The 17826-nt window shown below is 42.7% G+C and overlaps 2 protein-coding genes across 2 annotated transcripts; one reads left to right on the top strand and one right to left on the bottom strand.

Annotated features, from left to right (window-relative positions):
* Window positions 1-5116: 5116 nt before the first annotated feature.
* On the top strand, window positions 5117-7756 carry LOC130191673 (rhodopsin-like; the record flags this gene model as incomplete). The annotated part of the gene is given in 7 exon segments (XM_056411327.1): window positions 5117-5280; window positions 5837-6008; window positions 6176-6312; window positions 6314-6407; window positions 7407-7542; window positions 7545-7586; window positions 7734-7756. Coding segments are annotated over 7 exon segments (768 nt in total), but the record flags the coding sequence as incomplete, so codon positions are not given.
* Window positions 7757-8010: 254 nt separating this feature from the next.
* LOC130188050 (protein-tyrosine sulfotransferase 1-like) lies at window positions 8011-15594 on the bottom strand. Its single transcript, XM_056406107.1, has 6 exons — window positions 15363-15594; window positions 12137-12848; window positions 11380-11538; window positions 10994-11247; window positions 9722-9923; window positions 8011-8573 (listed from the first exon to the last, which is right to left on the bottom strand). The coding sequence occupies exons 2-6, from the start codon at window positions 12542-12544 to the stop codon at window positions 8538-8540; spliced, it is 1059 nt and encodes a 352-aa protein (XP_056262082.1). The 5' UTR covers window positions 12545-12848; window positions 15363-15594; the 3' UTR covers window positions 8011-8537.
* Between the last annotated feature and the right edge of the window lie 2232 nt (window positions 15595-17826).

The raw sequence follows: 17826 nt of genomic DNA, 5'->3' as shown, positions 1-17826 counted from the left end.
GTTGATTTTTTTTTAATCATGAATGTGTGATTTACATAAAATAAATGTTTAGTTTTGATATGTTAGTCCAGTGGTTCTCAAATAGGGGTACGTGTACCCCTGGGGGTATACGTGAAGGCACTCAAGAGGGTACGGGACATTTTTCTAAATATATTTCAAATGAATATCCATTAAAAAAGTATCGTTGACTAATGCAATGCACTGAATTAATGCATGAATTACTGCAAGATGTATCCTGAGTTCCTGTTGCTCACCATCAAAACATGAAAAACAGAAATCCACCATAAATCTTACAATATATGAAATAGTGCAGCATTTTCTATTGCTGTCTAAAGCTTAGATGATTGCAAATGTATACTTACATACATCTTACATCGAGGTTATGGTTACAAATTAACATGCTTAACTGATAATAATATAGGTGGAGCTCCATCATATAATAATAATAATAATAATCATTTATTTTATATAGCGCTTCTCAAGGCATGCCGACATCCCGAAGTCGCAGCCACAGTAGTCACACACAACACACACAGGGTGGTGGTAAGTGGTATCAGTAGCACAGCTGCTGGGGGGCACTGACGGCTACGATGATTGACCAGAGCTGCAAGATGAGTCAAATGGCCCATTTTAAGTACCTGTTCGAAAAATTAACATATTTCAGGACATTTAAATGTATAATTGTATTCTATAGCAGTTCCTTGACAAACACACTTTTGGTAAAATAAAGTGTGTTTTAAATAGATATTGACAGTAAGTCTGATATTGATTCATAAAACATTTTTGAGGGGATTACTTGAAATACAATGGTGATTAGGCTTTATTTTGTCAATGTTAGGATATCCCCCTTGGACTTCTATATTAATAATTTAAAAGCAATATATCTTGTCTCGTGAAATATCAACTATATTATTAGTGCACGTTTTTTATACATCACAAGATGGCCCGTGTTTTTCTAGTCTGTGAGTTGAAAGTGAATAAATTGTTACAAGATGATCAACGTGCGCAGATGAAGGCTATATATTATTGAATGAAAAGTATACATGAAGGTTGGCAAACAACCATATCTTGATATGAATATATATAGGTCTATATTGTAGAATTGTAAGTCATGTTTGTTCTAAACGAGTGATTGGAGGGTTTTCTTGCCTTGTGATTGTTCATCAGCATTTCATCAGTTCATGCTGCCAGCCTCAGTGTGTTCTTGGCTTATCCTCTGAATCAATCGCGTTCAAAAACTGACCATTGAGATGAAAAGTGCTGAGTGCCACAAGGCATAACATTTGTGTTATTCATTAAATGTATGTTTTAAAAGCATAAAGAAAAACAAACAATTGGTTTACATTTCACGGCTCAAAGGGTAAAGAATTTATAAAGTGATTCAGTCTTTTGGGGACTTGTGTGCAGCGTCTTTATCCGTGTGCAACAGGGACACATATCAACAATACTGTTATCAGCATTTACAAATCTGTATCGTAATAAACCCAATGAATATTCATATTACATGTAACACATTCATACAATCAAAATGCTGCAGGAAATCCATAGCCTATATTTGCTCAATTAAATACACAGCAAAAAGATTGCATCATATGGAGTGGATGCCCCTGACACAACATTATCAAAGTGTATGTCTGTGCAAAAAATAAAACATCAGACTAGTGTCCTCGCCAAAATGAAATAGTCAAATCTTTATTTGCAATACTGGAGCTAGAGCTGGCTGCCGGCAGCTATAAAGACCTTGAATCTGAAATCCTTCAGACCCCAGGAGGAGGCAAACAGTCCATGTAGCAACTCTTGGACTTCATGGTGCCCATCTGTTACTGTCAGAATCAGAATCAGAATCAGAAAGAATCAGAAACAGGTTTATTGCCAAGAATGTTTTCACAAACAAACGAGGAACTTTCTTTGGCGGAAGGTGCAAGAATCGCGCACCAAGACACCGAGGCGCCGTCCGCGGCGCCATCTTGGAAAGGGTGGATGAAAATTATAGCATAACATGAGGGAAGAGAGGCGAGAAAAAGAAAAAGCAACCCCCCGACTATGCCCCTAGAGGGGTACAGTGTGGGAGCAGGAGAAACAAAAACACCATTGCACATAAGCACATACATCTTAGACATGACTTGCAACGAGTAGGAAGGGGAGGGAGGTAAGCCAAAGACTGGGCGATAGCCCTGCCATTGGGGGCAGAAGGTAACCAGCACCGACAAGCAGCCAGCCCGGTCCGTCAGCCGTCACGGCGACGGACACAGACCCCGTCCTGTCACCCTGGGGGGGCAAAGCAGGCGAAGGTGTGGGATGGGGGGGTGGGTAGTGAATGCATTTCAGTGTGTTGAAGTTGTGTGTGTAAGTGGCCTGATATGTCGTCCTCCCCCAGTCCACAACAGACAAAGTTCCCAGACCGCAAGATGGTCGTTGCCATGGAGATAGCCTTGAAGGGTCCTGGGGAGAAAACAACCACAGGTGTCTGTGGATAGGGGGAAGGGAATGAGAGAGAGTCTCGCTTCAGTGATCTTCGGGGGAGTTGTTGTTCCAGTCACGGCCTTGGCCAAGGCCCGTCCTGGTAGAGGGAGCCGAAAGCAGATAAGATTGGGATTGTTTGGTCTTCCAGTAGCTGCATGTCAATTTTGCGCACCTACTATTCCTCCATGTCCTGGAGCACCTCCACTGCAGGCTGCCTCTTCAGGAACAGCAGCAGCAGGCACTTCCTAAAACATTAAACACATATGTGATGGAAATGTATATGTATATATATGTATGTATATGTGTATATATGTATATATACATATGTATATGTGTATATATGCATATATATGTGTATATATATGTATATACAGTGGCGGGCCGTCAGGGCCAGCAAGGCCTTCTCTGCTGGCCTAAACATCATCAGAATATATATTTTTTTCTAAATATATTTTCCCACAAATATGTATTCAATTATTTCCCAGAGTAAGAGTTATTCTCTTAATTTCATAGCGTTCCTCTTGGTTGCGCTGCTGCCAGCGCCAGGTTGAGATTTGGAGGGCTGGTCTTTATCTTAGATCTTTTATCCAATCATATTCAGCCATCGTGTGTTGCCAGGGGGCTAAAATCTGCCTTTAGACCTTCAGAATCAACATTGCGGGCGCTGGTAGCTTCAAGTGAATGGGAATGACAATGTTGTGTCAACCAATCAGCTTTAGAGTTGGCTCCTCTAGGCCTTCTAGAAGGCCCCGGAACCGGCACAGGAGCAGCTAGCAGGCAGAGTGCTGCACGTCTTTTGATTGGATTACCAATATTGAGAGGCGGGGCCTATGGGCAGGTATATGCAGAACCTCAGAACTAGGAAACTGAATTTGATAGACTGTACAACAGAGTCATTGAAGTCTTCTTGAGGAAAGAAAGAAGGATGGATTTTGTGTTCAAATAATCAGTCTTTGGTGAGTAGGCATACAATGCATTCTATTTTTTATTAAATGTGTATGTATGTTTGGCACAAAATAAAATGGCAAATAGCCTATCTTGCAAATTATTTGTTTTCTTTCTTTTATTTTCAGTGAATAGTTATGTGTCTTTATCATCACGGTGAAACTGCTTTGGGTGCGACAATGCCCTGTTTAGTGAACAAACTAGTGCAAGTGACTTTTTTTCTTCTTCTTTTTGTCCGTCCCGATGCATTCTGCAGCGCGCGAGAAGGAGAGCCGAGAGAAATGACATGCTGTTGTGTAGATACGATCAACATCAGACGGCTGTTTAGTTTAATAAATGAACAAAGACGTGCTATAGAGAAAATGACGGGGGCGGGCCAATTTTTTTTAATGTCATGCGATCTACCAATACTACGCCGCGATCGACCAGTAGGTCGCGATCGACGTATTGAGCAGCCCTGGTCTAGAGCCATGGCATCATAATGATAGTAATAAGAGGTGGATTAATTCGGGTGGGACTGTGTAGGACCTCACTGAAGGCCCAGGCCCCAGGCCCACGGCCCGCCACTGTGTATATATATGTGTATATGTGTGGTTAGTTTTGTTGAGTGTCTGTCACTCACCTTGTCCCTCGTTTCAGACTCCTCCTCCTGTTTGATTGCAAGCCCCGCCCTCATTGTTTCCACCTGTGCCTCGTTCCCCTGTGTATTTAGTCTGTGTCAAGTTGTCAACCCCTTGTTCTGGGCTAGTTTGTAGGCCTACTGTTAGGAGAGGCTGGAGCCACGGGGCGTAGGACTATAAAGCAGACTTTACGAATCGGTGGTCGGATTAAAAAACAAAATCTTTACTTGGCAAATATTTAAAGACAAAGTAGCCCAGAACAAGGGGTGGACACAGAATAAATACACAGGGGAACGAGACACAGGTGGAAACAATGAGGGCGGGGCTTGCAATCACACAGGAGGGCGGCACACGAGGAGGGAGGAGTCTGAAACGAGGGACAAGGTGAGCAGAGTTGCCAGTTCCCCGGTTTTCCCGCAGAATTGGGCTACTTTTGAAGTGTTGCCGTGGGTTGAATTTTTTGTCCGCTGGTTCGGGTAGACCTATTTTGCATGCAAATTACAAGAATATCTTTAAATAAAAAGCCATATTTTAAATGAAATAATTTATTTATACCCAAATCCTACTGTAAACTTCTTTTAATGCTGGCATACTAAACATTTGGTGTTACTTTGTAGATATTACAATACATTTGGCAATGATAGCAATGCTGTTGGATTTTAAAAGCAGTGTATATGGTTTGGCACTGGCATATTTTGAGTTCTGATATTGGGCTGGTTTTGATTGGCCATTGGGCTGGTTTTGTCACACAGACCTGGCAACCCTGAAGGTGAGTGACAGACAACACAACATAAATAGACAGTGAATACAGAACTACCCAGAAGGTCTGGGTGTTATAGTAATAATGACAAACTTGTTAGCGGCCGTTCAATTTCAGATATTGAAATGCTTTGGGTAGTTTAATATATAAAACGATGCATCCAATTTTATGTTTTGGATGCCAAAGTGCAAATTCAATTCCAACTGCAGCAGATGCATGTAGTAATGTATACGTATTGGTCATTAATCCGGCAAATAAATGAAGAGCTGATGGGATATAACTGTTGTCCTAGACTGAATGAATGTGTGTCTCTCTCTCTCAAGTATCTCTGGTGTCTCTCTCTCTGCTGTCCTTGGAGCGGTACTCTGTGCTGCTCGGCAGAACCCTCTTGGACTCGGAGCCCTCTCAGTACCGCCGGGCCAGGCTCGCTGTAGCCGCCTCCTGGCTCTCCTCGCTGATCTGGACTCTGCCATCGCTGCTGGGCTGGAGCAGGTCTGTACGGCACCAATATTAATGAATCATTTCACTCGTTATTGGATCAATCATGATTCAAACTATGAGGAAAGTGCTGGGTTAGTCACTAAACTAAGAAATTAGTCACTAGAAAATAACTTTAGATTGCCACATGTTTTAGTTGTCTGCAAATGTTCTGCCTAAGTTCACAATTCTGACTTACTGAGTTAAATATTCTTTGGTTTACTGGTCAAATGATGATAAATAATGCCCGAAAACAATAAAGTATAATGCGTGTTTTACCTCAGGAAATATCTTTATATATATATCACAAATTGACATGAAAATTAAGAAAGGGATTATCAAAGTTCTTGGCATTTAACTGACATTGATGAACAACTGAATAATATTTTGTTCAGAGGATAAAAATAAAAAAATCATGTTGGGAGGTGTCTGTCTTTTTTGTACCCAAGCCCCATCTAACACGTACAAGTATCGACATGAACAAATAAGTCAATTCCATTTTTCAGTTGCAAACGGATAATAAACATATCCCAACACAGAAATAAGTAATCTGAGCATAATGTTGTTGCAGCTGCGGGCCGGAGGGTCCCGGCACCATCTGCTCCGTTCAGTGGCACCAGCGCTCCACCGCAGCTCGCTCCTACATCAACTGTTTGTTCATCTTCTGTCTGCTGCTGCCACTGCTGCTCATGTTCTTCTGCTACGGGAGGATCTTGTTGGCTGTGCGTGCGTTGGCAAGACGGGTGAGCATGCAGAATGACCTTTGACCCCTCAGTAATGTGTGATGTCTTTGTGTGTTGGATCCAACCCTAACTCTCCTATAAATGTTGTCACCTAGCACTAGTATTGCTGCTGCTGATTTTTTGTGGAGCCAGGTCTCAGATAGTCAAAGTGTCCGTGTTTTGTCCAGGTCACCAGGATCAACCGATCCTCAGCTGAGCGGAGGGAAGCCCGTGTCCTTCTAATGGTGGTCTCCATGGTGACAGGCTACCTATTGTGCTGGATGCCATATGCTGTGGTGGCGACGCTCGCCTCCTTTGGACAGCCCGGTGGTGCCGCCTGCCGCCAGTTTAATTCCATCCCTGCTGGCAAAGACCAGCACCGTCCTCAACCCTGTTATTTATGTGCTGCTCAACAACCAGGTACCAACTATTGCCTGAAAATATCTGACACAAAGTCATCTACCGTCCTCTCAATGACATTTGCTTTTAATCAACTCCAAACAAGACTAAGTGAAAAACATGTGCGCGGCCAATTAAAAGATATCATCACTCGTAAAAATTTTTGAACTTAATGATAAATCCTCAAATTATGCTGCATCAGAGCTGATTTGCTAAACCATAGTGTAGGATTTTGCAACGCAGCAAAATCTCTATTTAAATATGTTTTTATAAGTTTATATCCAAAATAAATAAACACAACCCGCTTTAGCACCTACATTGCTGGGCTCAGTGGAGTTTTAAAAAATGATCCAAATTGATACAGCAGAAAAAAAAAATTCTTCCTTGGGCCGACATGCTAATAATGGCAAATTCAGCCTAGAGCTGCAAGCCTTACACTTAGACAAGGGGCGGCTATAGAAGTCTGTTAAGCTCACTTCTTTCTACCTGATTTCTAGGTGAAGTTAGACTTCACCTAGAAATTACCTTATTTAATTTTTTTTTTTTTTTACAAATGCAGTATCATTTAAGACCTGTAACCAGACTTTATTGTGTAGAATTAGTGGCGTTCCCCTTTAGTGATCACAGGTCCTTATTCATTATAACGATTGCTCCTGTCTACTGGCTTTGAAATGCATTGTTGCACACATGGGTTGAAGCTGTTGTCCTCCATTTCTTACCTTGAAGAAAGGATCTCTTTACAGTCAGGATGGACAGGAGGAATGACTATGATGTATGTGAGCATCGCTTGAAGACAGACTTGATAAAAATAAATAAAAAAAGCCTTCATAATTGTATTTTTGTCCATCCAGCCTCTATACTCTTTTTAAATTGTCCCCCTGGCTTAGGAGTTACATTTTGCCATTAAACATCCTCATGTAGTCAAGGAGGAAACATTTCCCATCTTGTTGCTCCGACATCTGAATGCATCTTCTGATTCTGTATCATATTCATTGTGCTGCCTCTGCTTGTGTGTCTCAGTTCTCCAGGTGTCTCCTGTACATGATCAGGTGCAGCTCAGAAGCCCCGCCCACCGTAGTTCACCATACACAGCCCAGCAGAAGGGGTCCCCCCCCACCAACAGCGCATGTCATGTTCACATCCAGAGAGCAGCAGGTACACCTGCTCTGGTGCTAGTGGCTCAATATGCAGAGGGCAAAGGTCACTTCAGCGCAATCAATGAAAAATACATTATTCCACTTTTGTATTTCAATTTATTTGAACTATTTTGAAAACAATTTAAGAAAGATGCTTGAGGCATAATTTTAGTTTTAGAAATATGTGTTTGATATGTTCTGATAAATCTAGTGGACCATGTGGCTCCATTTTGAATATTTGAACTGTTTATCACAGCAGCAGTCAGATGTATGTTGGCATATAATTACAGTTTAAACTATAATTAGTTTGATATTTTCTCTTATCACTAACTACTCTATTGCACGTTTAAATGTGTTGCATTCAAGTCAAAACAAGTTTGACTACATGCAACTTTGGACATTATGCACACACTGCAGTATGAGTTAGTAAGGTATGCAACGAAATAATTAGGCAACAAAATACATCGACCTCATTAGATGCATAAAGAGACATTCAGACTTTTTATTCATGACCAACAATATACAACAAAAAAACCTAAATTCGGAGATTCCAGAATGAATAGTCAACACCAAAATAATTTATTAAGAAAATAAAATACATCTTTAAAAATATACAGTCATTATGCTTCATAAACACTGACTGAACTCTCAGTAAGTGAATTATTAGTCTAAAGTCAGTCAAATTTGTGCTGAATCATACAACTTTACAGACGGATAGAAATACTTTCAGGTACGAGAGGAGAGGACGTTAATACTGTCTGTTGAGCTCTGAGGAAATGTTGGACAAACCATCTCGAGCAGGTATTCCACATGAGATATAAAACCCAAACCACATGATGAGTCGCTCTACAGTGTTCAGACACTAACACCGCACATTAGTCTTACAAACAATCCAAAAATACACATGGAACACTTTCAAAAATTTCCCGTGAGGTGTAATTACTGCTGAACTGGAAGTCTGTCTTTAAGGTGCATCAATATCGTGGAGCACCGACGCCAAAGTTTTCTCTTTCGCTTAACTCGGGTGTGGAGTCTCTGGGGACTTCAAATTCTGTGGGAAGCAAAAGACACAACGTTTTAGTATGACTGGAATTATCCAAGTCATTGGCGAAAATGAAGAAGATTTATGATTGTAAGTCACACATCAAAACGGCATCCTGCTCCTGTGGTGCTTTGATTCATCTTGAACAGTTAAAGGTGCAATACACGGACTTCAGAGCATTAATATAGCAGCAAACAACAATTCTCTAAGTCTAGAGTGGAGACGTCTCCCACTGGCTAGCTCACGGCCGATGCTACTGTGGGTCAGTGGTTAGCAAGTCCGTCTTTCAATCAGAGGATCGGCGGTTAAATCCCGCCTCCGCTAGCTCGAGTCTGTGTCCTTGAGCAAGACACTTAACCCGGCATTGCTCCCCATAGCTGTGTCTATGGTGTATGAATGAAAGTCCCTTTGGATAAAAGCGTCAGCGAAATGTAACGTAACCCTCCCATCAGTTAACCCTCGAGTAAACTGTTAGCTCTGGAAGCACATTTGCTGTAGTTGGGTATATTGAAATAATGTTGTCATTTGGTGTAGTGATTATAGTTGTGTTGCGTACTACGCGTCAGGGTTACAGCAGCGCCAGTTGTGTGAGAACTGGGCTGCTGGTGTTTCCCTTGGACATTGTGAAGAGTAGAGACGACATTATGGAAATCAAAGAAAAGATCAGTCTTTCTTTTTAGTTGCACACATATTTGGCAATATTGTTAGTGTTACTATTACAATTGAAGTCTCTTTAGAGGTCGTCAGTTTGAATAAAAAGAACTATACACCTGCAACACTATAGCTTTATATTTAGAGAGACTGGCTCGTTACTATTGTCCTCATTTTCAAAGTGATCAACTTGCAAAACAACATTGGTCACTGTAAACTCTGGTAACGGCAAAACATATTTGGGTGCGTGGGTAAATAAACTCCAGGTGAAAATCTGTAGTGCCAAACCACAGTTGTTTAATACTTTTTTTTATTTTTTAAGTCAATCAAGATAAAATGGATTGAATTCATGATGAACCTTCGTCACAAGTCGGATTGAACAATTTCTCATTTAATTGTCATTCAAGAAAGAAAAAAAATCTGGTTATTTTCCTGTTTATTCAAAAAGTTTTTTAAAACAATGGCCTGTGATTCTGTTCTGCCTCAGATCAGTTTTTCAACCTCACCTGTGAGGCGTTGAACAGAGGCACCATGGGCTGCGCTCTGGTGTAGTCGGGAGGGTTGGAGTAGGGGTCGTAGCCCAGGCGAGCCAGCATGGGGGCGATTTCAGCCATGTCGCCGATCACGTCGGGGGGAATGTGACCGACCCACTTGGAGAGGGCGTCGGTGTTCACCGGCTTCATCACCTGGTCTGTGGAGCGCTCCACCCTGCACACAAACACACGTTTAGTTCATGTGTAACGCGGTAATGTGTCCGTAATGCTACGAGTTTCATATGGAGGAGGAAATGTTCTCAACTAATTCTGATAAATAAAAACATTTGATCTAATACACACTGTTATATTGCTGTATTTCATTGTTATGTATGCATTTACTATGTCGATGAAAAGCATGTTCATGAATATCAATGCAAAAGATGTAAAAAAACAATTTATTATTTGGGCATTTTAATTCCTCTATAAATATCAACCTGTCCAGCCAAAATAAATAACTGTATGAAAGCTTGGACTCATGATTCAGAATATGCCACATTTTGTGAGAATTTAGATGTGTAACTGTTGCATAAGTAATCAGTAAGGGTGCTAAATCTCTCAGATTGTGGACTCATTACTTCAAATACATGCCAGGTTTAGTATTTTTTTTGCAGTTTGAAGCCACTAAAAGAGATGCTCCATTTGAATCACGACATGAGTGGAGCAACAAAGTGAATTCTACTGACTAAAGGCTTTACTTGATCTTAAAATGTTTGGCTGCTGAAGATGAAACCTCTGGCTGAACTTGTGGATTCAAATGGATGAATGTGTTCCTTTCCACCTCTCGCTTTGAGCTGCATTTCAATTCAGGAGGAAAAAGCTAAATGATGGACCTTGATGATGCGAGTCAGCGAGGTGAATGTTCTTTGGGATGTTTCTGGGATTAGGTTGAAAGAGAATTTTACAGTCTAATGACTTCTCACACGTGTTCGTATGGATACTTAGGATGCATCTTTAGAGTTTAGACATTATCGAAATGAAATAAGGTTTTCCAATACAATAATATGGAGACTGATTTCATGCAGCATTTAGAGCTTTTTTTGGTTCTCAAAATTCATCTCAATGTAATTGTAAGTAATCTTGATACCGATTCTAAATTATTAGTTACAACCCTGTTGAAATGGTGTAGTTTAAAGTATAACTAGCAAATTATACATGAGGGTACAACATAGACTAGTGGTGAAACATTTAATCAATTAGTGAAACCACAAAACACACAGGTAAACACAGATTTCACACACTTACTTGGACAGAGACACGCCACCAGCCTTTCCAATCAGCTCTTCGTGGTGCAGCACTGATGGGTCCCACTGCAGCTCCAGGAAGTGAAGCAACTTCCTCATTTCCTCCTCCGTGTGGAGGACCAGCTGCTCGTAGCGGACGGGCAGACACCTGGACTCGCCGGCGGCCTGGCACTGGCTGAACATGGTCTCCACCGCGCTGCTCCACTTAGTCAGGCAGTCCCTGTAGCTGGTCAGGTCAAAGCCGGAGATGGTCACCTGTGAAGGGAGGTTGGAGCGAGAGGCCGGTCACGGCGGAGAGCGAACACAAAACGGGTCACGTGGATGTTTGGAAACACGAGCCGGCGAGGAACTCTGTCTGCCCCGATAAGAGAAAGAAACCCAGCGTACCTTGCGTGATATCATGGAGTGGACGGTTGCCCGTCCGTCTCGTAGCATGAGGACAAATTTGGCTTTCGGGAAGATGCGTGACAGATATGAGAGAGACTTCAAGGCGAACGGGTCCTTGTTGCAAAGGCGAGGCGCAGGCTCCCCGTGGCCGACGATCACCTGCAACACATCGAGGGAATGTCACAGCAAGGAACACCACAGCTTCTTCTTTAAATGGCTACAGGCAGTGAAGCAAAAATGATAATATTTGTGGTTTAGAAGTAAAAATGTGATGGACCGTAATTAAAAATGTTATATTATATTATATATATATAGTTTTTAGTTTTGTGTTTTATATTTATTTTCATTGATGCTCTGATGTGCACCGCTGCTGTGATTTTTGAAATTTCCCCACTGTGGGACGAATAAAGGAATATCATATCATATATATATATATAATTAATTTCAGTCATTATCCTCGTCAAAATGCCAAACATTTGCTGGCTCCAGCTTCTTAAATGTGAGGATGTTTTGTGATACATGCAAGTAAATTAAATATGTGGTGACTATGGACTGTTGGTCAGACACACCTGTGACAGGCAGTCACAAATAATTGATTGATTAAAATGTTTAAACATGTAGCATATTCTGCGTATTATCTACATTTAAATATGCGCAATAGCTTTTTAATAACCCTGTGTATTCAAACACATCATCTGAAAGCTGATATATTCTTTCCACACACAAACACGCAGATTAACAGGTACAACCGGGTCACCTCGAGCAGGAACGCTCGCACGGCTGAGTCCAACACCTGGTCGGTGACGCCGGCCTCATCCAGCCGTATCCTCTCCTTGACCGAGCGGCTCCAGGTGGCCCGCATGGCCAGGAGGCGGGGAATCACTCGGGTCTCTTCCCCGCACCGGACGGCATTGTGGGCATCCAGCATGACGCGCATCAGCGTGGTGCCGCTCCGGGGAAAGCCTCCGATGAAGATGAGGGGCGTGTCTTCGGGGAAATGTTCATTCGGGGATAAGCTCTGATTGGCTGAGCCCATGTTGAGCTCCATCCACCTGTACCGATGGCTTTTCGGCGGGCAGTCTATCCCGCTCATGCCCAGGTAGATCAGGGAGGCGGAGCAGAGGAGCATGCAGCCCAGCAGCAGGCTCGATCGGGTGGTCCTCATGGTCCAGATTCAGGAGGACATCAAACGATGTTCAGGGGCGCCAGAGGAGGAGGAGGCTGGAATCAGATGTGAATCGAGCAACTTTAAAGAAACTACCACGGATGACCTCTTAAATTTCAGCAAAGGTGACGACGAGGATGACGGCGAGAGAAACAGCCGAGAGGATTCTGAGGAAGGCCAGGAGGGCGGAGTGTCCTCGGGAAACTCCTCACACCTCTGCAGCTCCTCAGCCCTGCTGTGCGAGGGCCGGCTGGAGGCCCGCTGCGCCCCGCTGCCAGCCGAGTCTCTTCTCCATCGCCGCCACCTAAAACACGAGAAGAGCACTTCAGGACGAGGACTGCGCCAGAATCAGTTGATGCCGCTTCCAACCGGATGCGTCCGTTTGAACGGGATCCTACTGCAGTGTGGGAGGAGGTTTCTTTTCCAAGCATTATCTCACAACTTGCCAAGGAACAAAATAATCATAAGATTAGATAAGTGAGTAACTCCAAACATTATAGAAAATGCCCTGCACGAGTGAGTTATTATAGGCCAGCAGGGTGTGGTGGTGGTGTCTGTGTTCTTTTGCCAAGAACACGACTCACTCGGCTGAAACGCATCACTTTTTTTTTTCTCAAGTCAGCTATTTTGCTTCTTTCCTCTGGAGAGCCACTGACCATTAAGCCGTATCAGTTCACTGCGCATGCAACGCAGACACACTCGCAGGCAGTGTATCTGAACACACTAATGACAGCTTCCTCGTGTTTTTATTCCCACTGACAGTTTCTGTCGACAAGCAATTTGTTTAAGATCACATTACTATTGACCAAGCCAATCATCCTGCAACTTCCCCATTTCACTTCTGCAATATGCTCGCGAGCAGATTCAGGAACGCAAGACAGCATCCGATTCCTCTTATTCTAAACTTTTTTTAAAAATTGTATTCATTGAAACATATTATGACTGCTTCACTCATGTCTTTTAACACTGATTTCACTGCAGATTTTGGATTACTTTTAAGGCAACACTGCAGTTTGAATCTCAGATTCACGGCAGTTTTATTTTTTACTTCTCTCTTTCTTCATTTCATTTTGGTTTCTGTCAACGTGCAAAGAGCCTAACATCTGGACGCCACGTGGGGAACTCCTCTCCCGTCTGGGCTGGAGGAGCTTGCCTGTAAAATTTGAGTCTGATGATCGCAGCAAAAGGGGAAAAAACAGCTGGAAATGAGGCCATCACTGCCTGGCTGGGAAACGTAGGTGCTGCCTTAAGCCATTCTAAGTCCAGTGGTATCCACAAGCTTTACATGGCATTATCATGAATTTCCATGCAGACATTTAGCTACTTGGAGTGTTGCAGAGAATTAGGCCAGTGGGTTAAGACAAGCTTCGCTGCTTCTTTAAAACAGATTTAAAAAGAGCCAGTTCCCCCAAATTACAAATATGAAAAAGTGTATTTTCTCAAAACGAAAAATTGCCATGGGATGTTTTTGATTGAGAGATGTTCCTGTAGATTTGTTGTAGACATTATATTTGAATTCTGTTCACTATCTTTGTATTAGAGCGGAAGCAGAAATCTCGGAGACAGACGTCTGGATCCTTGACAAACAAAACCAAAAATTATTGGGTCGACACGTCTGGACTAGAGGTTTCTGCAGAAACAGGGAGTGGACAGCTCCTCTGATAACTCGGGGGATTGACCTTAAAAAGGCCACGGTGTTCGTGGATCAAGGACGAACCAACAAACTAAGTCCAAGCAGAAAACAGTGATCTGTCATCACAGTTGTCGGCTGGCATGAAAACGGACATCTTTGAGCAGAAGGTTGTCAGGAGAGCCAAAGCCAGCGTTCCCTCCTCTTCACAGGAGGGATCATATACTTCCTGCCAAAGGAGCCTCGACATTCTCAGAGCCCTGAATTTAGGACCACATTGAATTTAGGACTCTTGACTTTTGTATTTTTAGTTTTCTTTTCTTTAATAACTGCAATGACAGTGTCCCCTCAGAGGATAAACGTGAGATTAATTGAATATCCTTAAAATGCACACCTTCTGTTAAGCTGCTTCATCATCATCAAGGATTACGGACCCTTTTTTTGCTCAAATTGGGGACATCTTTGACCAGCAGGTTGTCAAGAAATCTAAAGCCTCTTTGTTCCTCACAGGAGGGAGTAACGAGACTGACTTCCTGCTAAAAAGGGAAAGTCTGAGAGGGAGAGCAACTTATACACTTTCCCTTCTCTGGTGAAAGCATTGCCGTCAGGAACGTGGCCCCTTGTTGGATCAGTTACCTTAAATATCCTTCCTTGAATGTTTTGCTCTTTTGTAAATGCCATTCTTGCTCTCTTGTTGTTGCACTGACAGCTCCCTCTCAGTGGCAACAACACACATACATCTCAAAAGCTACATATTCAACTGCAGCTGTTTCAACATTAACAACTATTTGCAGCATTTTTACCGCGTTGCATAACAGATGTGTTGTTGACCCAGGTGCATACTGGTGGATAGATATCTATAGATATAGATATGTACATCATAAAAAGGCTCCAATCAAGCTATCACATAAATAGGATTATTTAAAGGCTGCCAGTTGAAGGCCCAGCATCCACCAACATCTGGTTTGACTTGATGATGCGTCTCGTCCTTAAAAAAAAATGCAGGCGGGCTCCGCCAGGTGAACGACCTGCGATCCGTCAACACGCCGTGGCCGACCAGCGGCCACCTCCTGCTCGCCGTAGCTCTGCCCTGGTCAACCCGCTCCACTGAGACACATTTAGCGGGCTGGAGTGAGCCGATACTCGCCGTAAATAAACCACAACCGTGAGAAAATGGTGTTCACTCACCAGCGTCTGTGAAACTGACGAAATCCGAAGAAGAAAAATAAAAATAAAAACACGAGCCGTGATCCAAAAAGCTGGCACCAGCAGCTCCTGTCGAGACACACGGGGTGTTTTCCACCACGCGGAGGCTCTGCCGGCGGAGGTCACCGCGCTGCTCCCCGCATTACACAACGTTTCGCTGCTGGTTCACGATGTAACTTCGCTCCGCGAGAAGTGGAGCCGTAACGACGGCTGTGAGAGGAGGGGAGATCCAGTGAGTCCGAGCGCAGCAAGGCGGAGGATGCTGAGCTCTGATTGGTCCGCGGACGTTCTGACGACCTCGACACATCTGCTTGGGACGATCCTATTGGTGGAGGAGTTAAAGGGTAATTCCGCCGCAGTGACAAACCCAGGTTTTTTTCTCCCTTCGTCCCCGAGGCTAAAATTACTTTACTTCATCGATTCGTGTGCTCTCAGTAAACGGCCACAGGGGAAATCTAATCGAAAGGTGTGGGCTTTAGTTGAGGTTGAAACCCGCCTGATTTCATTTACCCACCTTCTCATTTACACACCAGGTTTTGGTAGTTCTCCCTGGGTGCTCTGAGGAGAATCAAATGCAACTTATTAGTAGGCAAGTGTCAAATGTCAATACATATAACATAAAATAACCTCTGAAATGTATGAATAAGCAATACAATGCATCAATACTCAATTTAATATGTACAAATTAATGAGTATTAAACTGATAAAAGGTGTGTAAAATAAAATAGTTTTAAGAAAACAAAAGGCTGACTTTCCCTTCGTGTTGACAACAGATATTGTTTAAACAATATGATGTATCTATATCAAATTATACTAAAACCTATTAACTTGACTTATGTCAAGTTGGCTTTGCTATTAAACAGAGAGTGGACAAACGTCAACACTAAGATAGCACATCCTATTGCAGCACGATTTACAGAATGAGAAAGCCACAGGCAGATCACTATGGGGCCCGAGGGGGCAACACTTAGGCGACAGGCCCCTATTAACACCGTTTCATCCCAATGCAACATGTAGTTTTTCAATGCTACAATAGGTCTGTTTATGGTCAAACACATTCATTCAGAGACTCAAATAATAAAGGCCAAACCACAAGCCTTTATCGAATGGTATGTGCTTGATTGCTGCATATTTTCAAACTGATTTAAAATCAAATAAATGATCACATGCCAGTACACATGAGGTGGCTGGACAATTGTTTGCTTGGATCGTTTGATTATCCATCCTTGGAAAAAGTTGGCAACAATGATCTCTTCGACGTGTCGCTGAAATCCGTTTACTTCAAAGTGCAACCGATGCCCGGGGGTCACATGAGGCTCCTAGATGTGCGGGTACAAAGTAGTCCAGACTTTCACTTTGTACCTTGCCCCTTGCCTCAGTAAGGTGCTTAGTAAGCACAGGAAATTGATGTGACACACTAACAGGAAGCTCGAAACAGATATGTGCACAGGTCTGAGTAGCACATCCTTCCTCTGCTTCGTCAAAACATCCCTGCACAGAAAGCGTGAGCTGGCCCTGTTGTTGGGGGCTTTGTGGCTTTTTCTACCTTTGTGTCGCATTCACCGACCTGAAGCAGGATGCATTATGGGTACCACCATTGTCTGACGTCAAAATGCTTTTCAGATTTGGTCCTAATTTAGCACCAGCACTTCACAGTGCGTCTTGTTGCAGCACATGAGGACCAGTGGTCCCCGTTGTGCATGCCCTTATATGTACATCCACATTGAGATGTCCTTCACGTTGATGTGTTGGTGTCCACATGCCTGCCAGCTAAACATGTCATTTCAACTGCAGAAAAGAATGCAGACTCATTTCAGCTGTTATGCTTCATTTGGTTACAGAAGGAATACATCAGCGCGTTTAAAAAATGATTGCATCTCTACCGTTGTTACGACACAACAATCACCTCTCGGTCCATACCGTCTGCTCCTGTTTATATGACATAGACGCTCTAATAATACTGTCTGACCTGATGTTAGTGCTGTACCAAAGTTTAATTGCATGACCGACTTATATTACAGCTTGCAAAATCATACAGCAGCTAAAACCCTGATATCTATGCTTCACGGTAGAAACTGACGTCTAACATCGAGTCAGAAGCCCCAAAATATATCAGACTGTCTCTGCATGAACATTATCTGATGTGAAAGACAAATTAGACCAGTCAGAGGCAAAACAAGACATCTTTGCCTGGATGTTCAAAAACCTGTACTTACACTACCATTCAAAAGGGTCACTTAAATTAGAAATGTTTTTTTTTTCAAGAAAAGCACTGTTTTCAATAAATCCTTGTTGTCTTCTTGACTATGTTCTATGAAATGTTCAATTCATTTGATAAATAAAAGTGAGTTTTCATGGAAGACACGGAATTGTCTGGGTGACCCCAAACTTTTGAGCAGTAGTGTATGTGTATGATTTGTATGCATACACGTAAATGCAAATCAGA

Source organism: Pseudoliparis swirei, chromosome 3 (genome assembly GCF_029220125.1).
Source record: "Pseudoliparis swirei isolate HS2019 ecotype Mariana Trench chromosome 3, NWPU_hadal_v1, whole genome shotgun sequence".
NCBI classification, from domain to species: Eukaryota; Metazoa; Chordata; class Actinopteri; order Perciformes; family Liparidae; genus Pseudoliparis; species Pseudoliparis swirei.
The sequence above is the reverse complement of the archived record's forward strand: the minus strand, read 5'-3'. Positions and strand labels throughout refer to the sequence as shown.